The sequence below is a fragment of the Somniosus microcephalus genome, chromosome 13 (genome assembly GCF_052327205.1).
Source record: "Somniosus microcephalus isolate GS21.2 chromosome 13, FLI_Smic_1.0, whole genome shotgun sequence".
In the NCBI taxonomy this organism is placed as follows: Eukaryota; Metazoa; Chordata; class Chondrichthyes; order Squaliformes; family Somniosidae; genus Somniosus; species Somniosus microcephalus.
The window spans coordinates 160,090,919-160,115,864 of NC_140999.1; the positions used below are offsets into that span (position 1 = coordinate 160,090,919).

Sequence of the window (24,946 nt, forward strand, 5' to 3'; positions counted from 1 at the left end):
CGTTAATACAAAGCCACACTCAACCTCATCCTGCTGTGCCTCTCATCACATCCCTATCACTCTGCCTTCCCTACCCTACTCATGCGCATCTTTACTCACACCAACTTACCTTGCACCTCCACCCATCCCTCTCTATCTATATTATCACATCCCCATCTCAATAGCCACCCCTCACACTCACCCTCAGCCTAGTGCAATCATACCAACTAACAACACACAAGGGTAGGCACTTGGGTGTTTTATGCAATGTTCATGTAAAGTTTCTGTTAATGTGGCGTCAAACATTGAAACCTTTATTTTCAACACTTTGTGTTCTTGATAGATTTGTGTGCACCTTTGGAAGTGGCTTAGTGAGTTGCAGTGAATGGTGAGACATAATGGTACCCCTCTCCCCCCCACCCCCGCAATAGTGATAAGTGTGAAAGGAATGGCTTGGACATTGTGGGGATACTTTATGGTGTTAGTGTGGGGTGCTGCCAACCTGGCGCATCATGTGGCAGCCAGGGTGTACAGCTTCAAGTGAAGTAAATCTGGCTATGGTGAGGCCATCTCTGCCCTCCCGGGCAGCAATGTGGTCGGGTGCTGATGCCCTGTGTCCTGTGCAGCATCAGGTGATTGCAGAGAAGGTTGGTGTTGTTGGTGCTGCTGGTGTGCCTGGTGCTGCTGATGTTGGAGCTGATCGTGGTAGGATTCTGAGGGCCAAGGTGAGAGAGTATAAAGGGCACCCATGTTGATGGAATAGATGGCAGGTGAAGTAGAGATGACAGAAGCGATCAGTCAATTGTGAGAGAGGTAATGAGGTCAGATTGGATGGAGACTTGTGTAAAGACTTACAGCATGGTGAATCTGTTGTGGGAATGCAGTGAGGAAGAGCTTGTGGCTGAGGGAAGATATCTCTGTAAGGTGGGAGCTTTTACTTTACATTTGAAGCTGTCAACTCAACAGGTGATTCAATGGCCACTGAACTCCTGCCGCAGCTTCACAGACATGATCCCCGAGCAGTGAGGACCATGGGCGAGCACGTAAAATCAAAAGGTGAGCTCAAATGTATTCTTAATGATCTCTAAACAAGGTCATAATGACCTGAATTGGGTCCCCCGCCACTGCGTGTCGGGTCTGCTCAACGCTGACAGACCTGACATCGGGGAAAGGTGCGTGGCAGCGGGTTCACAGTGGGGTCTGTTGTGTATGTCCCTTTAAGGGAATAACTGGTCTCAGACTGCAGTACCGGCAGTGACCACCCCTGTATAAAAGGCGCTAGCAGCCTTCTGTAGTTTCAGTTTCCAGAGTGTCTCCATTCAGTAAAGACTTGTTAAACCAACTCCTGCATTCCATGTCTCCATTAACACACGGATTTAATACTGGCGACGAGTAAGAAACGAACTTACCTGCAACTCGGCAGCACCTCAGATGACGTTATTGAAGGTCGAAGCCAGAAGAAAGAAAAAAATATATAATCCAAAGAAACTCGAGAAACGGGCGTCAACCGTGGGCAACCGCCCTCCAAATCATCGGATTGAAAACTTGCAGGAGAGACTGTCGAGAGCCAGGCTTGGTTCCCCAGTCTGTGGTTTCCCAGCTAATCGGGCTGGTGGCAGGTAGTGCACTGATCCTTCCTGGGCTGCGGCGGGCTAGAGCTCGATCGGGTGGCTCTGCAACGGGGCCGGGCAGCGAGTCGGGAAGCAAAGAGAGAGAGAGAGGGTGGAGCACACAGGGCGCGGCTGGTGCTTCGCAGCCGGGCAGCGTTTGGACCTAAGAAGAGGGAGGGAAGTGTCCCAGAGGGTCCGCTCCACGACGGGAACGGTTAAAAATAAAAATACCGCGGAGAGCGGCGTTGACAGCAGTGGCAGCGGCGGAAAAGCGCGGGAGGCGCCATCTTAACTTGGCGGGGAAGAAGGAAAAGCGCAGGAGGCGCCATTTTGATCCATCGGGGACGAAGGAAAAGCGCGGGAGACGCCATCTTAGATTTTCAAGATGCCAAAGACTGGCGATATCACTGCCTTCGATAATGCAATAGAAGACTGGACCACGTATGTGGAAAGAGTTGAGGTATATTGCGAGGCAAACGAAATAGCCGAGGAGAAAAAGGCATCGGTATTGCTAAATTTAATGGGTGCAAGAACGTACGGCCTATTGCGGGACCTGATTACTCCAGCCAAACCGAAGGCGAAGAGTTTTAATGAAATTGTTGCTATCCTACAGGAACACTTAAATCCTACAGGAACACTTAAATCCTACACCGCTGCTGATAGCAGAAAGATTTAAATTCCACAGGAGAAATCAGCATAAAAATGAGAGCAATGCTGATTACCTTACGGAACTACGCAAGCTATCAAAGCACTGCCAGTTTGGAGCAGGACTGGCAGATACCTTACGGGACAAATTTGTCTGTGGACTCCTGAGTGAAGGAACCCAGAAGAGGTTACTCTCAGAGAAAGAGCTGACGCTAGATAAGGCTTTCAGCGTGGCAGTATCGTATGAAGCAGCAGCAAGGGGAGCTGCGGAAATACAACAAAAGCCACAGGAATACGGCACCCACGAAATGAAATGGGGATTTGCAAAATGTTATCGCTGCGGCAGAACAAACCATGACCAGAAGGACTGCTGGTCCAAGGACAAAATATGCAGGCAATGCGGAAAGATGGGACACATTGCACGAGTTTGCAGGTCTGAGAAGAAGACCAACGACAACAAAAAGGCTACTAAGGAACCGTACAGGAAAGTACAAAAGATGACGGACAGTAGTTCCGAAGACCAGCTGAGCGATAGTGAACCCGGGAACAAGAGACTAAGCTGTCTCAAACTTCACAACGTAATCGCAAAAGAGGATCACCGAACCATTTGGGTCACCCTCACGATAGCAGGGTCCCAAGTCAAAATGGAATTGGATACAGGATCAGCTCTAACCGTCATGAATCAACGAGACTACGAGCGGCTATTCTCACACATACCCTTGAGAGAGACATCCATTGTCTTGAGGACGTATACGCGGCAAAAAGTATACCCCAGAGGAAAAATAAGGGTGCCTGTCGAATACAACGGCAAGAAAATACGGAAATTGTATCTCTACATTCTGCAAGATGGTGGACCACCGTTATTGGGACGTGAATGGATCAGAAAGATAAGTTTAGACTGGCACTCCATTCAGGCACTGACGGTGGCTGGTGAACAGGATGACGACGTCACTCCTGGACGATTGTCAACAATCTTAGCTGACGCCAAAGAGGTATTTCAACAAGAACTGGGCACTCTTAAAGGCGTAACCGCCTCGATAAAAATAGAAGAGAATGCAATTCCCAAGTTTTTCAAAGCAAGACCGGTACCATATGCAATTCGCCCAGCCGTCGAGGCAGAGCTGGAGAATCTGGAGAATGCAGGCGTATTGTCTAAGGTAGACTGGAGCGAGTGGGCGACACCCATCGTTCCTGTCATGAAGAAAACGTTAAACAATAGTCTGAGGAGCCAAGGAAGGTTCGCATCTGTGGGGACTTCAAGGTGACGGTGAACCCAGTCCTTCACACAGTACAATATCCTCTTCCAAGGATAGAAGACATCTTCGCCTCACTATCTGGAGGGAAGCGTTTTACAAAAATTGACCTAGCACAAGCATATTTACAGATGGAGGTTGAAGAATCCTCTGGGAAGTATCTCACGATAAACACTCACAAAGGTCTTTACCAGTATCATAAATTGGTATTCGGAGTAGCATCGGCTCCGGCGATATGGCAAAGAGCGATGGAACAAGTCCTGCAAGGGATTCCGGGGACTCAGTGTTACTTGGACGACATCCTAGTGACAGGTGAAGATGACAGTGAACACCTTAACAACCTAGAACAGGTGCTCACTAGACTACGTGAACATGGGCTACGAGCCAACCGCCCCAAGTGCGAGTTTTTTAAGAAACAGATATCGTATTGTGGCCACGTGATTGATGAAGAGGGGTTACATAAGTCCCCTGACAAAATTGAAGCGGTTGTTAAGGCCCCAGCGCCTGAAAATGTGTCGCAATTGAGGTCATTCCTCGGATTGGTGAATTACTACCATAAGTTTTTACTGAATTTGTCCACAATTCTGCACCCACTGAACGCCCTACTACGAACGGGAGTAGCATGGAAATGGAGCAATGACTGTAAGCGGGCCTTTCATAAGAGTAAGGACCTAATCACTTCAAGAGAAGTATTGGCTCACTACAACCCATCACTACCGATGAGACTGGCGTGTGATGCGTCTCCCTACGGCATTGGGGCGGTACTGTCACATAAATTCCTTGATGGTTTAGAGAGGCCGATAGCTTTTGCGTCACGCTCGTTAACTTCAGCCGAGCGTAACTACGCCCAGATTGACAGAGAGGCCCTCAGCCTAGTGTGGGGGGTGAAGAAGTTCAATCACTACCTGCACAGTCAAAAATTTACTCTAATAACTGATCATCAACCTCTTGTCTCCATTTTCAACCCTCAGAAGGGCGTACCGATAATGACAGCACAACGGCTACAGAGGTGGTCCCTTTTCCTAGGGGCACACCAATATGACATCAAGTACAAAGGAACTAAACAGCATGGGAATGCTGATGGATTGTCGCTCCTACCGTTGCCGACGGTGGAAGAAGAACTTGGATTGGATCCAATGGAGATATTCCACTCGACCATAGTCGAATGTCTCCCTGTGACGAATGCAAACATAGAAAAGGAAACACGAAATGACCCGACACTATCCCGGGTCTATGATTTAACGGTGAAGGGATGGCCAGCACATGGCGAACCACTGCTGCCAGCATTCTTGCCGAGAAGAGAACAGCTGTCAGTGTGCAGAGGAACCTTGATGTGTGGATCCAGAGTAGTGATTCCACCCAAATTGAAGGATAGAGTGCTCAATGAGCTTCATGAGGGTCATCTGGGAGGGGTAAAAATGAAGAACTTAGCTAGAGCGTTTGTGTGGTGGCTGGGAATCGATAGAGAAATCGAAGAGATGACCAAGAGCTGTACAGGATGCCAGAAGGTCCAAAACGCCCCATCACAAGCCCCTCTACATCCATGGGAGTGGCCCTCATCTCCATGGCAAAGGGTGCACATTGATTTTGCTGGTCCCTTCATGGACTCGATGTTTTTAATTGCGGTGGATGCACATTCAAAGTGGCCAGAGGTAATAAAAATGTCCTCAACCACCACAGAAAAAACTATCACAGTCTTACGAACCATATTCGCCAGGAATGGGCTGCCTGAACAGATTTGCTCTGACAATGGACCACAGTTTGTGTCTGAAGAGTTCCGGAGGTTCTTAAAGAACAATGGTGTTAAGCATTACACATCCGCCCCATATCATCCAGCCACTAATGGATTGGCCGAGAGGTTTGTTCAAACATTCAAGAAGGCTATCAAGGCAATGTGTAATGAAGATATACCCCTACAACACAAGGTGGACAACTTCTTGTTTGCCTACCGGAATGCGACACATGCGGTTACCAACCAAACTCCTGCCATGATGTTCTTCAATCGAAGACTACGATGCCGCTTGGATTTGGTTAAGCCGAACATCAGAAGAGATGTGGAGAACAGGCAGTTTCAGAATATGAATGAAAGGCCGACCAGGAGTTTTAAGATAGGTCAACCAGTTTTGGCCCGGGACTACCGCACAGAGAAATGGCAGCCAGGAACGATCTGTACACGGCAAGGACCTCTCATGTATACCATGGACGTTGGAGAGAGCATTGTAAGACGCCATGCTGACCAGATTCTAGAGTCACTGGAAAACGTCAACTCCACACCACGATCTGATACACCTGGCGATGAAACCGACGTACCAATTGCATCTACCGCAGAATCGGTGATATTGGAAGCAGATGAACCAAACAACGCCATTGATCCCGACTCAACTTTACCAGAAGAACCTGATACCCCAAAGAGACGTTATCCAGACAGAATCAGGAAGCCTCCTCAAAGACTGAACTTATAATTGCTTAACCTCAACCAATGTATCTAGCAACCGTAATTGTAATTGTAATTCGTTGAATGTTATGTACTGTTTATCTAAAAGGGGAGGAATTGTTGTGTATGTCCCTTTAAGGGAATAACTGGTCTCAGACTGCAGTACCGGCAGTGACCACCCCTGTATAAAAGGCGCTAGCAGCCTTCTGTAGTTTCAGTTTCCAGAGTGTCTCCATTCAGTAAAGACTTGTTAAACCAACTCCTGCATTCCGTGTCTCCATTAACACACGGACTTAATAGGGTCCTGACCCGCTGGGGGCAGAAAACACATTCCCACCCGACCCGCCACCGATCGCTTCAGCTGACCCCCCTAGAAAATCTCGACCTATGAAATTACAGAGCCGTTTCAATAATGACTGCACTCTAAATCAGGAAATGAGACTACACCTAGGTTTCAGCAGAAACGACATTATTCAGCTTTGTGAAGTGCCGTGGGACATTTTAATACATTAAAGACGCTATATAAATACAAGTTGTTGTTGCTGTTTAGACTTACAGTAGGTAACTGAAGCAGAAACAGATTCACAGATAACAGTTATCAGTCAGATGCACATCAGTGATGTGGCAATCAAGCCAATGTTAAAGAAGTAAAGTTTTTGAGAGAAGAGGGACGAGGAACATTGCCAGTACCTTTACATTGCATATAACACAACACACTCAGAACACAACAGCTGCACTTTAAGGTTGATTGACTCAGTGTTTCCTACTGAGCAAAACTGAACAAAATATTAATTGGCGTTGAAGACACGGCAGCTATTAGAAGAGGTCCACAATTCCCAGCATCTGTTCTGTCAGCAAATCCCTCATTAATTGCCGTCTCTGGTAGGGGTTCCAAATGAGATCTTTGCTGGCTTCTTTAGTAATGGCACAGTTAGATTTCGCACAGTCCATTGAGGAAACGCTGATTTTTACATTACTTTAGCATGGAATTCTGTTTTTATCTGTAAAGAGATTATAATTGTTTCTTTCATGCAAATGAAAACGTTCTTTAGGATTCCATCTGCTGTGCACTGAAATCCGAACAATTACAGCCACAGAAAAATCGCGACTTTTTTTTTTCCCCCACCCAAACTTGTTGGCTGCAAATTTCATGAATGATTTAACAGTCTGTAAAATTGCCATCACATTTTGTGACAGTTTAAAGGGAGAGATAATCATAGTAATGATCTTGAAGTTTGTAATGAATGTAACGTCTTATATATTGCATGAATTCTGTATACTATGCTGAGCCATTCTCTGCTGAAGTCTGCAGTAATCTGCCTCCGTCCATGTGGAACATTAATTGGATCTTAACATAGAATTAGAAAAGACAAACAAGACACAGAAAATGTTTTCAAATATAATAACACTATATGTACATATAGTGTTAAATAGTTTAAAAAGTTCATTTAAAAGAAGTTAGTGTGGGTTGTGTGGGCGATAGTGTAATGCCTGCGGTTCCTCACATGCCATGTTCCCAGTCGTGGCCCTCAGGGGAGGTGACAAGCCGATTCTATCCTTTTTTTTTCTCATGCAACACTGAGGGTGAGCAATTGGAGGGCAAGTCAGTACAGGCTGCTCTTGTGTATGTACTACCTTGGGGTTAGCTCAAGTGCTAACAGGTTTGGGAGTAGGATCCTTGCCTACTCTCTCAAACTGCTGACAAAAGAGACATAGAAAATACACAAAAAACATAAGCAGTTTGTTATATGTTTACCTTTTGACAATTAAACAATATTACCAGGAGTGATTTTGCAGTCCAGATAGGTAGAAACAATGCTTTATATTGTCAGATTTCTCCCATTTTCTGCTGAATGTGGTGACTTATGCAACAACAACCTTCCATACCTCAACCAAATGGCCATTCTTCGTGTGTGAACCCAAATAGCAAGTGTCAGCCTAAGAATAAAAAGTGGAGATACAAAACTTTTTTTTAATTAAAAAAGCTTGATTGTGAGCAAATTTGCTGCCGTGTTTTCCTACATTATAGCAGTGACTACACTTCAAAAAGTAGTTAATTGGCTGTGAAGTGCTTTGAGACTTACTGAGGTTATGCAGGGTACTATATAATTGCAATTCCTTCCTTTCTCTGCTGTTTTGGATATTTAGTTCAGCATTTTTGTTTGCTTGGTTGATCTCTGCTCCTTATTCTTAGGCTGACACTCACTGTTTGAGTAGTTGGACATATTTTGAGTATCAAGTCTGCGAAAACCCCTTGATCTCTTTCAACTTCATCCTCAGTTATTTTGACAGTACTTGTATCACCCTTTTTTTTCCTGTGTGCAATAGTTGTCACTCGAGGATATTACATTCTAATAGAGAGGGGCATGTAAATGAAAGAAAAGTACAATGAAAAAGTATCAATACAATAACTTTATTAATTAAAAAAACTTTGATTGTCAACTGTATAAACTGATGGAACTAAATCATAATCCAAACAGGAGTCCAGACAGCAGACTTGCTTAGAAAATAATTGTTTCATCTCTGAGACCAGGTTTGAATCCAGCCAAGATTGAAGGTCTCCTCCGTCTCTCTCACTCTCTCTCTCACTCTTTATCACTATCTTACTCACTCTTTCTCTGCCTGTCTGTTTCCCATCTAATTTGTGTTTTGAATTGTCATTAAATTGGCAATCTCACTTAGAGAGGCCTAAAGGATGTCTGGTGTGAGAAATGAAATGCCCATCAGTGTAGTAAGGATCCTGTTCTGAAGTTGGGACAGTTGGAGTAGTGTAAAGGGAATTTTACTTTGAATTATGTCTGTGCTGAGTCTAATCTGGGAATGTATGAAGTTGAAACGGGGTACAAAAAGTAAGAAAATGATTTACTCCCCGATATTCTCAATTTGATGAGCATCAAATCCCCTAAAAATAAAATGAAAACATAAATAATCAAAATTAAATTCCCCCAACTTTTAGAATATTTGCTACTGCATCTTGTATATGTTAACCCTGGAATGCCCTCCATTACGAAATGGGAGCAGCACTGGCTATGCCCCAGCAGCATGAACTGGACAGATGCCGCAGGAAATGGTAACCTCCAAACTAAAGAAGAAATGTGACGAGTATTATGATTTTTTTTTAATTAATGCTAATGTTAAACATAATCAAGGACCTTTTGGGGGAGGGGGTTATAGGTTGTGTAGACAAGAACCTCCTTCTCCATAATCAGCCACAGCTCTCCCCATGACTTGCCCATTGTTTTTCTCTCCCAGCACCATACCGAGCAATTTCATTAGGTTTCTTTTATGGGAGTGGCATTATTTACTGGGTGTGGGTTTCATTTTTTAATCAAGCTGTAATGTATTACAGATGAAGGGAAGGAGTCTAGTTTTTAGATGAACTCAGAACAGTCAATACAACCAGCTTTGTGATTACTTGTTTACATTTGTTAAACAAAACCCAATAAAGCATTAAATATAAGAAAGAGGATATTTTGGTGTTTAAATAAATAAGAGAAAAATAAATCATCTTGTACTTTTTTGCATATGTCCAAACAAATTTATATCTTGTATTTATTCAGCAGAAAAAGTAAAGAAAAGAAAATCAAGACTGAAGGTGTGAAGCTGGTTGGCATTGTAAGTACTTTAATTGTGAACCGGATGGAAGTAAAGCATAAATTGCACTTCTCCATTTGTTTATCTAGAATTTTATTTTGACTGCCTTCACAGAAACTCAACTCCAAAAAGGTTTCCTTTAGCTCAAGAGGGTGAATAAATGGATCACAGACTGCCACTTTGAATGAGATTTAGCCCCACCTTGTGGCCTAGTTGAGTCAGCCCATTTTAAATCAAGGTGACACGCCTCTGCCTTCATAATGACCTCCTGTTTCCTCAGAGGACATACTCTGGCAGTACAGTGAACTGACTCCTATGATTGAAATCCACGGCACTGTGTACTGAGAATGGCAGCACTTGTACAATAGGTGGTTTGTGGGGACATTCACTGGAATTAGACCCTAAAACCTGGAGCGATCAAATGATCTGTTATCCATTTTTAAATCCACTGTAGTCATCCACCCTCTAATATTTCTAACATTAGCTGCTCAGTGTTGCACTCCACAACTGCCGTGAACGTCTTTCTGTGGTTTTGCTAGTTGCGATAAGAAAGAATTTACATAACACCTTATCGAATCTCTCAGAAATATCCCAAAGTACCTCATGTATACTGAGATACTTCAACTGCAATCACTGTTGTTATTATAGACTAACACATCAGCCATTTTGTGTACAGCGAGGTCCCACAAACTGCAGTGGAATGAATGACAAGTTAATCTATTTTTTGGCAGTGTTGGTTGACGGAAATGTTGGCCAGGACATCAGAAGAACTCCCTGCTTCTCTTCAAATAGTGCTTCGGGATCTTTAACATCCACCTAAACTGGCACATTGGCCTATGTTTAATATCTCATCTGAAGGACAGCACCTCCAACAATACAGCATTCCCTCAGTGCTGCACTGAAATTGAAGCCTAGAATAAATCTTCAAGTGCTAGTGGGATTTGAACCCCCAACTTTCTGACTGAGGTGCAAGTGCTACTAACTGAGTCAAGCTGATACCTTGATGAAATGCATCCTGCTATTGTGAGATAGTCTACCATTTTCCCAGATTAAATCTGATTAAACTCATTCAATGGTTATGGCAATGCTGGGCCTTAACCGGTGACCATGTAGTTGAGAGGTAGGATCTTTGGTCCCTGAGCTAGAAAGCTGCTCTTTATTTTTGATGCTTTTTAAAATCAGTCATATGTAAGTCATAAACTGCTTGTGAATATAATTCGTTGCTTTACACTATTAAAGTTTAGCAGATTTCTAATATCTCATTGTTTTACAGATAAAATATATTAAATGAAAATTACTTGATATAATGTTTAGACATTGGGCTAAATAAATATTTTACTGATATGGTATTGTATTTAGTCTGTAGGCCACATACAACAGCTTCGACCTGTTAATACACCTGAAATGGGAGTACATGATCCTAACAGGATGCCTTGCAATGGTGAAAGTAAGTAAAAACACCAAATAGTGATTTTTATAAACTGCACTTTCTCCAGCATAGTTACAAATAGAGAGAGGCGAGAGGACCAAGTTAAGAAGAAAGGTTAAAACACACTTCAACTCTTCAGCCTTGAAAGGAGGTGAATCAGAGAAGTACATATTGTACTCATTGAAATAAAAATAGTTCATTCTGAACACTTACAAGTTAAAACAAGACTGCAGGACAAGGAGACATGGTAAAAGGCAAGTTCAGGACTGATGTCAGGAAGCTGTTCTTCAGACAGATTGATTAACATCTGGACTGATTTTCTGGGTAGGGCAGTGGAGGCAAAAACTTGAAGTGAAGAGGTTAGATGGTATTATAGGAGGTTTGTAGGTTTCTTTGAAGGAATGAGCTAGAAGGGCCAAATGGCCTCTGTCATCTGTAGTTATCCTTATTTTGAATAGATGACAAAGTTGAGTACAAATTCACAGTCAACATATTTGATATATACCATATTTAATTATACGTATTGCCGCTCATCCCTTTGCCCTGATTTTAACTTCCTTCAGCTGAAAGGGTCGAACAGTCACTGTCAAGGACTTTGTCGGGTAAAAATTTGTAATGGCCTGTTTTTGGGCATGTAACTAATGACGTGCAGACAGCATGCCTCAATCTTTCTGAGTGACAACTGTGTTTCCCACCTCCATGCCCTGCCCGGCCCTCTACCGCACTCCCACCCCCTCACCCTCACCATCTGTACTAGAGCCTTATGGTCATGAATCTACTCTCTGGAATTCTCTCCCGAAACCTCTATGCCTCGTCTGTTCCTACATTCAAAAATCTCCTCAAAACCTATTCCTTCAACCTTTGGACACCTCCACAAACTCTCCTGCTAATTCCGATTTGATCTCAAATATTAAAATTGTTGAATAAGTGTAAATAATGTCTAGCTTAAGTTCTTCCCTTAAAAAGGTTGTATGAAAAAAAAAGGCTTATCAGTATTACATCCCTGGATTTAATGATGAGATGTTATCACTTTGTGTGTAGATGGTCTCAGAAGCTGGCCACCCAGTATGGACTATCTGCATCTGCCGAGAACAGAACTTTTGGAGGAGGGAGAGGAGGAGGCAGAAAACTCTAGAATTCGAAAGAGCAGAGAGTTGCCCAAAATTCCTGGGAATAATTATACTGGTGGAAATCTGCCTAATTTGAAAAAAGCACGTGATTTGGATTGTGTTTATTCCCAAGTTAAAAAATATCCTTGTCAGGAGAACACTATTGAAGACTCGGTGTATGAGAGTGTTGGAACAAAATATGAACCAGATCGTATTAATTTTCAACATGCTAGGCAATCAAAACCTGAATGCTGGGTTAATGAAATGGAAGCGCCTATAATGTCTCAAAGGCAACTGTCACAGGGTTTAAAGGAACCAACTGTAAACATGGACACACCGGAGTATGCCTCAATTCGGAAAGTAAGGAAGAAAGAAAATATCCCAAATTTGGAGGGTGCACAGGAAAAAAACCCAAGGAGAAATGTAAAGAATGGCTGTGTATTGTTACCGGGACCCAGTAACCAAGGGGAACAATTAAGAATCAAAGACAACTCTGCTGCTTTTTCACAGACTGAGGTATATTAATTTCCTCTTTACTCAAAATTACAAATCTATAGTTTTTCATATGTATAAGAAAATTAAATCTTTCTTGCTAAATGAAAGCTTACAAGTGTACACCAAATCATCCTTTCAGTGACAATACCAAACAATGTTATGGTACCTGGTTGTTTCAAATTGTTAGACATTTGATGCAGTCAGGATTCTTTAATAACCGTAATATATACTCGCAGAGTGTATACAATGTAACTGACACTTTTGAATGACTATTCTCGATCTCATCCATTGGTCATGGGGCATATGTGAAGCATTCATCTCTCAGAACCATGACATTTAATAACCAAAAGCAACATATTATTGAGTTATCAACTAAACCTTTATGTCCCTGCTCGCAACGTGGTTTTAATGTAATACTCTTAACATAGACATATCAGGTCTAATGAAGCACATCAAAGGTCTATGAAACACAAACAACATTCCTTTCCCCATCTCGCTACACACTCACCAGGGGCTGTGTTTGTCATTTCCGCTGCATCTACTTAATAGAGAAAATGACAACACCTGTCATGCAGCAGCCTCCCTTTACATTAGACTTTTCTCCCTTGAGCAAAATAATTCCTCTCCTGTCTTTCTTAATTTTTTTTAATAGCCATCATCCACAGCAAGATGGTTACAATGATGTCTTGTTACTATCCTATGCATCACATTAACTGGGAAGAAATGCTTTTCATCCTCCAGTTTCTGTAACAAGGGGACGTTGGCTTGCATTTCGACAAATATTTTTTCAAAATGGAACATGGCTTATTTAAAATTGTAGATCAGGAGTGCAGCACAATATCAATGTAACAGCAAAAGCACACATATACCTGGCGATGGCAAATTCATTCAAGTGCTGACGACCTTTTGAAGAAGGCATTCCTTGCTATTGGCAAAAATATTAAGATTGTTTTAAACTATAATGCATAATCTGCTCTAACAGAATCATTCACTTATTCTCCCACAAAGGCAGGGCTGTGTCTATACTACACATGTTGTAATTAAGATAAGTTCTTAGAAATGGCCAGTGGGAAACCTTTGCTTTTTGTATTTTAGAATTAGAACATCTTTTTGAATCTACCGTATTAAAACAAGACAATTAAAATCTCCTCAAAACATAAAAGTCAAATTGCATAGTTCTAAATTAAAGAGTATCTGTATTTTATCCTTTTTTAAATTTTGTGTTTTTAAAAGGCAGACTTGTTTGTAAATTGAATTTCTCTCCTTTTGGCATAATCCCTTTTTTGTTAAAATGGCAATCAGATGTTGGCAGCACCCTTTAATCTGTTTTACATTCCAGAATCACAGTTCTAGGATACAAGGCAGCCCGAAGTCTATCACACAGTGTGAAGCAACAAAATCACTGAAAGAATGTGGGGAGGAGAGAATTGCATGTGCCAATCTAACCGAAGGACAGCCAAATGATGATAATGCCTGTTTTAAGGTATGTACCCAAATAAGTCAACTTTTAAGAAACATTGCTGATCATTTTGACTTAACTGAACTGAACAGCACAACCAAGTAAAACCCCTAATTTTTATATTATCATTTCAATCCTTTTAAAAGTTTGTGTGCAGCCAATTATATTTTATTGCCTGTTTTCAATTTGATTTAATTGCTTGTCATACTTTGTCATTTTGAAAATTTGATGAGTACCAGAATTTGGGAAGCAGTAACAGGATAATCACCATTCCATGCTATTGTCCTCCGTTACATTTTGATCATAGAGTCATAACGGCACAGAAGGAGGCCATTCGGCCCATCGAGTCTGTGCCAGCTCTCTGTACAGCAATCCAGTCAGTCCCATTCCCCCGCTCTATCCCGGAGCCCTGCAAGTTTATTTCCCTCAAGTGCCTATCCAGTCTCCACTTGAAAACTTTGAGTATCTCCGCTTCCACCACTTCCATCGGCAGCGAATTCCAGGTCCTCACCACTCGCTGCATAAAAAAGTTTTTCCTCACATCCCCCCTGTATCTCTTGCCTAAAACCTTAAATCTGTGTCCCCTAGTCCTTGTGCCTTGTGCCATCAACTAGTGGGAACAGCCTTTCCCCATCTAGCCTATCCAAACCCGTCATAACCTTGTACACCTCTGTCAAATCACCCCTCAACCTCCTTTTCGCTAATGAAAACAAATCCAGCTTCTCCAACCTGTCCTTGTAGCTAAGATCCCCCATCCCCGGAAACATTCTGGTAAATCTCCTCTGCACCCTCTCAAGGGCCTTCACATCCTTCCTAAAGTGTGGTGACCAGAACTGGATGCAATACTACAGTTGTGGCTTAACCAGCGCTTTCTAAAGGTTCAGCATAACTTCTCTACTTTTGTACTCAATATCTCTATTTATGAAGCCCAAGATCCCATATGCTTTGCTAACCACGCTCTCAACATGTCCTGCCACCTTCCGGGATCTATGCACATTCATTCCCAGGTCCCTCTGTCTCTATACACTCTTTAAAACTGTGCCATTAAGTGTATATTGCTTCTCCCTGTCCCTTCTGTCAAAATGCATCAACTCGCACTTCTCTGTATTAAATTCCATCTGCCACTTGTCTGCCCATTCTGCTAGCCTTTCTATGTCCTGTTGCAGTCGATTGGTATCATCCTCACTGTTTACCACACCCCCAAGTTTGGTGTCATTGGCAAATTTAGAAATTCTACTCTGTATTCCAATATCCAGGTCATTTATATATACGTAAGAAGTCACACAACACCAGGTTATAGTCCAACAGTTTTATTTGAAATCACAAGCTTTCGGAGCGCTGCTCCTTCGTCAGGTGAAGTGGAGAGATGCATAAAGACACAGCTTATATAGTCAGAGAATAATGCCAGATGATTACAGGTAATCTTTCTAACTGCCATTTATCACACCTCGGCAGAGAGATAATCACAGCAATCAAAGGTGTGAATGGTGTCCAAACAGGTTAGTCAGGAAAACATTACATCAAAGAACAATGAGGTGGGGTCACAAGGGGTCAAATGTTGCAGATGCTGGGGTCTGTATGAAAAACAAAAAACAGACAAAAAAACTTTTTTTTTGCTGGAAATCACAGCAGGTCCGGCCGCATCTGTGTAGAGAGAACAAGCCAACGACGACTCGAGTCTGGATGACCCTACGTCAGGTGGGGTTACATGTAGCGTGACATGAACCCAAGATCCCGGTTGAGGCCGTCCTCATGAGGGTGGAACTTGGCTATCGGTTTCTGCTCTACGATTTTGCGTTGTCGTGTGTCTCGAAGGCCGCCTTGGAGAATGCTTACCCGAAGATCGGAGGCTGAATGTCCTTGACTGCTGAAGTGTTCCCCGACTGGGAGGGAACACTCCTGCCTGGCGATTGTTGCGCGGTGTCCGTTCATCCGTTGTCGCAGTGTCTGCATGGTCTCGCTGATGTACCATGCTCCGGGGCATCCTTTCCTGCAACGTATGAGGTAGACAACATTGGCCGAGTCACATGAGTATGTACCATGTACCTGGTGGGTGGTGTCCTCACGTGTGATGATGGTATCTGTGTTGATGATCTGGCATGTCTTGCAGAGGTTGCCGTGGCAGGGTTGTGTGGTGTCGTGGTCGCTGTTCTCCTGAAAGCTGGGTAATTTGCTGCGAACGATGGTCTGTTTGAGGTTAGGCGGCTGTTTGAAGGTGAGTAGTGGAGGCATGGGGATGGCCTTAGCGAGGTGTTCGTCGTCATCGATGACATGTTGAAGGCTGCGAAGAACATGACGTAGTTTCTCCGCTCCGGGGAAGTACTGGACGACGAAGGGTACTCTGTTGGTTGTGTCCCGTGTTTGTCTTCTGAGGAGGTCTATGCGATTTTTCGCTGTGGCCCGTCGGAACTGTCGATCGACGAGTCAAGCGTCATATCCCGTTCTTACAAGGGCGTCTTTCAGCGTCTGTAGGTGTCCATCACGTTCCTCCTCGTCTGAGCAGATCCTGTATATTCGCAGGGCTTGTCCATAGGGGATGGCTTCTTTAACGTGGTTAGGGTGGAAGCTGGAGAAGTGGAGCATCCTGAGGTTGTCCGTGGGCTTGCGGTAGAGTGAAGTGCTGAGGTGTCCGTCTTTGATGGAGATTCGTGTGTCCAAGAATGAAACCGATTCTGAGGAGTAGTCCATGGTGAGTTTGATGGTGGGATGGAACTTGTTGATATCGTGTAGTCTTTTCAGTGATTCTTCGCCGTGGGTCCATAGGAAGAAAATGTCGTCGATGTATCTGGTATATAGCGTTGGTTGGAGGTCCTGTGCAGCGAAGAAGTCTTGCTCGAACTTATGCATGAAGATGTTGGCATATTGGGGTGCGAATTTGGTCCCCATGGCTGTTCCGTGTGTTTGGGTAAAGAACTGGTTGTCGAAGGTGAAGACATTGTGGTCAAGGATGAAGCGGATGAGTTGTAGGATGGCGTCTGGAGATTGGCTGTTGTTGGTGTTGAGTACAGAGGCTGTCGCAGCGATGCCGTCATTGTGGGGGATACTGGTGTAGAGTGCCGAGACGTCCATCGTGGCGAGGAGTGTTCCTGGTTCAACTGGTCCGTGGGTGCTGAGTTTCTGTAAGAAGTCTGTAGTGTCGCAAAGGAAGCTGGGGGTTCCCTGTACGATGGGTTTCAGGATGCCCTCGACATATCCAGAGAGGTTCTCACACAGGGTTCCGTTGCCTGATACGATAGGACGTCCGGGTGTGTTGGCTTTGTGTATCTTTGGGAGGCAGTAGAAGTCTCCCATGCGGGGAGTACGTGGGATGAGAGCGCGTAGGATGCTTTGAAGGTCTGAATCGAAGGTCTTGATCAGTCTGTTGAGTTGGCGGGTGTGTTCTTTGGTCGGATCTGCGGGTAACTGTCTGTAGTGTTCCTGGTTGTCCAGTTGTCGGTATGCTTCTTTGCAATAGTCCGTTCTGTTCTGCATGACGATGGCTCCTCCTTTGTCTGCTGGTTTGATGATGATGTTGCGGTTGGTCTTGAGAGCGTGGATGGCGTTGCGTTGTGCTCAGGTGACATTCTGGACTGTCTTGTGAGTGCGGCTGATGAATCTGGCATTGATGCATCTCCTGACAGCTTGAGCATACATGTCAAGCTTAGGGGAGCGACCCTCCAGAGGGGTCCAATTTGACTCATTCTTCTTCGGTTGCTGCACTGCGGATCCCTCTGTCTGCTGTTCCGGATCATTGGTTGTCTCATTGGGTTCGCTGCTGACATCTTGGGATTTGTGGAAGAATTCCCGGAGCCTCATTCTCCTGATGAATTCCTCTGTGTCTGCCGCGAGACTGATGGGGTCCATTTTGGTGGTGGGGCAGAAATTGAGCCCTCGGCTGAGAACTTCAATTTCGTCTGGTTGAAGGGTGTGGTCGGACAAGTTGATGATGGACTTCCCTGTGGTTTCAACGATGGTACCGGGGGAGGCTTGGTTGCTGCTGGTGGTGATGCCGAGTTTCTCAAGCTTCCTGTTCTTGGTGTGCATGTAGGCAGTGTAGTTCCGTTGCCTCGTCTGTTTGGCGTTGGCTTGTTCTCTCTACACAGATGCGGCCGGACCTGCTGTGATTTCCAGCAAAAAAAAAGTTTTTTTGTCTGTTTTTTGTTTTTCATACAGACCCCAGCATCTGCAACATTTGACCCCTTGTGACCCCCACCTCATTGTTCTTTCATGTAATGTTTTCCTGACTAACCTGTTTGGACACCATTCACACCTTTGATTGCTGTGATTATCTCTCTGCCGAGGTGTGATAAATGGCAGTTAGAAAGATTACCTGTAATCATCTGGCATTATTCTCTGACTATATAAGCTGTGTCTTTATGCATCTCTCCACTTCACCTGATGAAGGAGTGATAGAACGGATTCTTTTACCCTCAGTCTGGTTCAGTAATCACTGAGTCGAATGCAACTGGAGAATTCAAACGATTTATTTTCCGCGGAGTCTTACTCTGAAATGTCGGCACCGACTCCTGCAAGAGTCTGACGAACCCAACAGAGCAAGCAATTTGTCATACAGTGTGCTACATTATTATACTTGCATTTGAGAAGACATTAACACCTCATACATTCCTGCACCAATCCTGAGCTGTGCACATATACATTTAATTTGATTTCCTGGCCTGGCAGTTTGAAATAAAGAAGTCACATTTAACTGAATGGGTTACAGCTAAGTAAACATCCTGGTAATGTGTTCATGATCACCTAAACATTATGGTAATGCGTTTGCAATCATGGTAATGCGTTTTCTGATCGCCTATTGTCTGTATAACTTCTGCACGCTGCCTTACATTGTTCCTATTAGCAAGGTGTGACATTGTGGGCGCCAGCCATATTAGCAGCCAAAGATCAGTTTAGCCTTTTTATTTTACTTCTTGCTGCCTTCACAGTTTCTTGTTTCTATTTCCTCGACCTTGGTATTCTCATTAGCAGCGCTCCAAAAGCTTGTGATTTCAAATAAAACTGTTGGACTATAACCTGGTGTTGTGTGACTTCTTACATTTGTCCACCTCAGTCCAACACCGGCATCTCCACACCATTTATATATACAGTATATCAAAAAAAGCAGTGGTCCCAGCACTGACCCTTGGGGAACACCACTGTTTACCATCCTCCAGTCTGAAAAACAGTCATTTACCACAACTCGCTGTTTTCTGTCCTTAAGCCAATTCCTTATCCAAGCTGCCACTGTCTCACCTATTCCATGAGCCTCAATTTTGTTAACCAGCCTTCAATGTGGTACTTTGTCAAACACCTTCCTAAAATCCATGTAAACAAAATCAATCCTCCCAGTTACTTCATCAAAAAATTAAATTAGATTAGGCAAACATGATCTGCCTTTTACAAATCCGTGTTGGCTCTCCTTAATTAGCTTAAACCTCTCCAAGTGCCCATTAATTTTTTCCTTGATTATTGTTTCTAAAACTTTACCCACCACTGATGTTAAACTGACCGGCCTGTAGGATTGTCCTTACACCCTTTCTTTAACAATGGTGTCAAATTTGCCACTTTTCAATCCTCAGGCACCTCCCCTGCATCTAGGGAAGATTGGAAAATTATGGCAAGCCCTTCCGCTATCTCCTCCCCCAATTCCCCTTGCAACCTGGGATGCAAGCCATCTGGATCAGGTGACTTATCCACTCTAAGCAAACCCAGCCTTTCTAGTACATCCTGTCTATCAATTTTCACCCCTTCCATTGCTTCTACCTTTTCCACTTCTACTGATATTTTGTTAGCATCCACCTCCTTAGTAAACATTGATACAAAATACTCATTGAGTATTCTAACCTTGCCCTGCGCTTCTAAGCATATATCACCTTCTTTGTCCCTAATAGGCCCCATCCCACCTCTTACTACCCGCTTACTACTTACATTTTTGGGTTCCCTTTTATGTTAACCGCCATTCTACTCTCATATTCTCTCTTTGCCAATCTTATTTTCATCTTCACTTCCCCTCTCAACTTATTGTATTTGGTCTGGTTCTCCCTTGAAGAATTCACCTTACATGCATCATACACCCTCTTTTTTTGTTTCATCATCTTCTCTATTTCCCTCATCATCCAAGGAGCCCTTGTTCTGGTTCCCTTACCCTTCCCTCTTGTTGGAATGTACCTAGCCTGTATTTGGACATCTCCTCCTTAAAGATCACCCATTGTTCCGTTACAGTTTTTCCTGTCAGTCTTTGGTTCCATTTTACCCTGGCTAAATCTTTTCGCATCCCATTGAAGTTAGCCCTATTCCAGTTTAGAAGTTCCACTCTAGATTGTTCCTTGCTCCTCTCTATTGCTAATCTAAATCTTATGATACGATGATCACTCGTACCCAAGTGTTCTCCCACAGACACTTGGTCGACCTGGCCCACCTCATTCCCCAGCACAAGATTCAGCAATGCCTCCTTCCTAGTTTGGCCAAGAACATACTGGTCAAGGAAATTCTCCTGAACACATTTCAGAAATTCTTCCCCCTCCTTTCCCTTTACCCTTGCATTATCCCAATCGATACATGGGTAATTAAAGTCCCCCAATATCACCGCTCTATAGCTCTTGCATATCTCTGTGATTTCCCTGCAGATTTTCTCCTCTACCTCCCTCTCACTATTTGGAGGCCTATAGAATATCCCCAATAGCATGATCATATCCTTTTTGCTCCTCAACACTAACCAAATGGATTCTGCCCTTGTCCCCTCAAGAACATCCTCCCTTTCCAACACTATACTCCCGGGAACGGGAAGAATGTTCCCGATGGCGGGGGAGTCCAGAACCAGGGGTCACAGTCTAAAGATAAGGGGTAAGCCATTTAGGACTGAGATGAGGAGGAATTTCTTCACCCAGAGAGTGGTGAACCTGTGGAATTCTCTACCACAAAAGGCAGTTGAGGCCAATTCATTAAATATATTCAAGAAGGAGTTAGATATATTTCTTAAGGCTAAAGGGATCAAGGAATATGGGGAGAAAGCAGGGACAGGGTACTGAATTTGGATGATCAGCCATGATCTCATTAAATGGCGGAGCAGGCTCGAGGGGCCAAATGGCCTACTCCTGCTCCTATCTTCTATGTTTCTATGCTTACAATGTTTTCCTTAATCAGCACTGCAACCCAACTCCCTTTTTTCCTTCCCTATCTTTTCTGAACACCTTGTATCCTTGAATATTACGTGCCCAGACCTCACGTTTCCGTTATTGCCACAACATCATATTACCACATGGCTAATTGTGCTTGTAGCTCACCAACCTTATTCACCACACTTTGTGTGTTTACATACATGCATTCTAAACCCATTTTTGAATTTTTCGTAGTCTTTCTTAGTCTGCTCCTATCTAATATGGTACTATTTCTGCCTCTAGTACTACTTTCTTCTCTAGTACTATCCAACACACTCACTCTTTTATGCACTTTATTCCTCTTTTCTACCCTATATGCTCAGAATGCTGGTTGGAGAGCGAGATGCACTCCAGGGTCTCCTACACTACCTGCCTGGCCCTCCTCTTCTGTCTGGCGGTCACCCATTCCCTCTCTGCCTGCAAACTCTTAAGCTATGGGGTGACCACCTCCTGAAACGTGCTATCCACGTAACTCTCAGCCTCGCAGATGCACCGTAGTGACTCCAGCTGCCGCTCAAGCTCCAAAACCCAGAGTTCCAGTTGCTGTAGCTGGTGACACTTCCTACACATGTGGTCGTCCAGGCTACGCGAAGCATCCAGGACTTCCCACATGGCACAGGATGAGCACACCATGGGACTGAGCTGCCCTGCCATGCCTCTAGTGAATAGACTAAGAACTAACCCACTGATCTAACATAGAGAGAAAAAGACAAAGGTAATACTCACCAACCAGTGACTTACCTGCTGTCCTGTGATTTCACTCCTTGAATTTTTTTTCGCCGAATATAAACTGCCACCTGTTCTTCTGGAATTCGCCGGATTTGTATCTGCTGTCGACTCCTCGCAGTTCCGCGCTGTCCTCGGGTCCCGCTCTCTTTTATTCTCTGCTGCCGATTCCTCGCAATTTGAAAAATGACAATCAAACTGTTGCCTATGATTTCTCAAAATAAAATCATGAAAGCCACAAAAGTCTAGAACTTGCCGTTGGTAAGATTAGTGAATGAACCCTTAATACACTCATATGATACTTGTTTTTCAACATTCTAATGGAAGAATTTACCAATTTACTTTAATATTGCCTCTGCTAAAATAATCGTCAGAAGAATATCATATGAATATGCGAGCGTTTGTTTGCTAATATTGCCTACTAGGCTGTACAGTTTCCAAATTGCTCAAGGAACATAATAACGGCGCAGATCTCCCTTTATTACTGTTTCGTTAATTAGATGTATAGTGGCCAATTGTCCATGCTGCCAGCAGAGAGCTTTGCCTGCTGTTCACGCAGATCAGGAAATTATGGGAGCGCTATCCTTGATTTTCCATCCATTAATGGTGGGATTCCCAGAGGGTAGGAGCCAGACATCTGAAAGCACTGCCAGGAGATGAGGAACTCTGAGAGAGGTGGTTCACAAGAGTCCAGAGTCAGAGGAATATCAGGCACAGGCTGGAACTTCAGACTAGAGGAGGTTACAGAGATCAGGATGAGCAAGGCCATGGAGAGAATTGTAAATGAGGGCAAGGATTTTGGATTTGGTGTGTTGGAATAAGAGATACAATAATACAAGAAATTCATTGATATGTCGCCACATTGTAAAGATGATAGAACAGATTATTAATACAGCAGGTTGCCAGTAGTCCAGAACAAGCTAGATTGAGAATGTGTGCACAAAAGTGAGTAGCGTGGAAAGAGACCTACGCTGAGGAAGACAAAGTAAGCCACTCAGAGTTCACTATAGTTTGTCAGCATTACAGGCTGATTTATTTGTTTATCCAATCTTTTTTCCATTTTGCCTCCACACATCTTCCTGCAGCTGGCAGACAGAAGAATAGGCTGTCAACTCCCAGGCTGAGGTAGGCGGGGAATTGGTAGGGAAAAACAAAAAGAATTTGAAAATAAAATTCTTTGGTACTGTTCTTGAGCTGATCTAAATATTAAACACGGCAAGAAGTGGTTATTAAGTAATTAGAACAGTTTAGAAGGCCCGAGAGTCAAATAGAATACATCGGAGCGCATAACGAAATGAAAGGGGAACTGAAAAGAATTGGTAAAGTTGAAACTAGGAGTTTCTTGTGAGGAACCAGGGCAGATGATTTCAGAATGAAGAGATCATAAGTAAAATATATCGTAAGAATTCTTTCACATTAATGGTTGTGAACAAACTCAAAGAATAGAGAATCTGCCGAAATCAATGGGGAGATGAAGAGGTTGCTGGTTAAGCAAAGAGTTGATGTCACCTACAATTTAAGAGGTAAACCTACATTTTACACTCTAAATTTACTCACTTAAAGAACTGAACTGCAAATCCATAGTCATTTCTCATGAAGGGTTTAACATCAAAGAGTGAAGAAAATAGTATTGACAACATAGTTGGAACCTCCCGCCTCATGAATCTAAACCCTTGCTCCTTTTTCGGTTACGCATTTGTTCCCAGTTTAGCAATGCTGTGACAATCTGGTGGAGAGTTGATGGTCATTCAGCGTAGCAATGAAAATGGTGGGGCGGGGGGTGGGGGGGTGGGTTTGGGGTTGGTGTTGGGTGGATGGATGACAAAGATATAACCTGAAAACTCCTTTTCTAAAACTTCATATTGATGTTAAAACATTTTCTTTGTAGGACTTCAACTCCTGCATTGTAGGACTTCAACTCCTGCATTGTGTAACAGGGTAATCTGATAGATGGGATGGCTCAAACCTGTTAATCTGAGTCATGTTAGGGGGGATGCAAGATTCCACGGCAAGTGTTGAGCTGTAATTATAGGTTGTATGAGAGCACCAGTGAGAGTGTGAATGTGGGATGATTGTGCAAATAGGAGTGATCCCAACCTAAGTAACTTGTGGGACACAGTCAGGTACCAAGCCTGCCTTCACTTGAGATTTTATATATTTGTTTAGTATGCCGAAGTGTATTTTTCTTGCTAGACTACAGCTGTTTGCAAAATGTATTTGACAAGTCTGGCTAGTCTAGTTGGCAGGGGAAGTATACTTTTACAGAAGAAATAATTACTTGCAGTTGTGCAGCCATACAAACTGTACTACAGGATTGCACTATTTTTGTAAATAAACTCTGACCTGTCTTCAAAAAAGTTCAAATTAAAGGAACTATAAACTGAAAAGAAAATAATATATTTTCTTTGGTCAGCCAAATATTGGAAGCCAAATCCACCTCCCCTCTATTAGTATCAGATTTCTTCCCCTTGTTGTTTCCTGCCAAAGTATTCCTTCCATAATAGTGACTTAGTGACAAAAATAAAAGCTTTTCCATATGCCTGTGTTTTTGCTTTTGATTTTTCTTTTCCCCATATTTTGTTTGTTTTCCACAACACCTCCGGCTGGATTTTCCTCATGAGGCAGAGTAGCGGTAGGATGGGACTTCTAACTCTGTCCTGACCCTGACCCTGACTCATTTTCCTGGGCTGGGGGTCATTTGAAATGCAAGCAGGCTTCTCGTTGCCGAGAGGGAGTCCACCGGTGGCAACAAGGTGAATGAGGCAGTGCTTACAGCACCAGAACAGGCAGTGAGCGATCTAAAGTGGTAGAAGAATCCTGAAGATGAACAAATCGATTTACTTTGTAGGCTTCAGCAGAGGTAAATGTATGGGGGGCTAAGGCGAAGGGCTGTCCCCCTCCAGTTAGAAAATTTGGGACCTTACTGCCCCTACCCGGGCCTACCATCACCCTTCTCCTGGTGGTGCCGTAAGTGCCAATAAAAGGGGAGGAATGCTCACTGGTAAGCCAAGCCCTGTCCCCAGCATTTACATGTGGTGGGTGGGGAAGGGGCAACCAGCAGCAGTCCATTGAGGAGGGAG

General features: G+C 43.5%; 1 protein-coding gene across 1 annotated transcript in view; it reads left to right on the forward strand.

Moving 5' to 3' along the window:
• LOC147108712 (uncharacterized) overlaps positions 1-24,946 on the forward strand; it is a 154,281-nt gene that overhangs the window by 63,646 nt on the left and 65,689 nt on the right. Inside the window, exons 3-6 of the mRNA XM_086005459.1 lie at positions 9,482-9,536; positions 10,875-10,962; positions 11,986-12,569; positions 13,888-14,031. Coding sequence (XP_085861585.1) covers positions 9,482-9,536; positions 10,875-10,962; positions 11,986-12,569; positions 13,888-14,031 — 871 coding nt within the window. The remainder of the gene's footprint in view (positions 1-9,481; positions 9,537-10,874; positions 10,963-11,985; positions 12,570-13,887; positions 14,032-24,946) is intronic.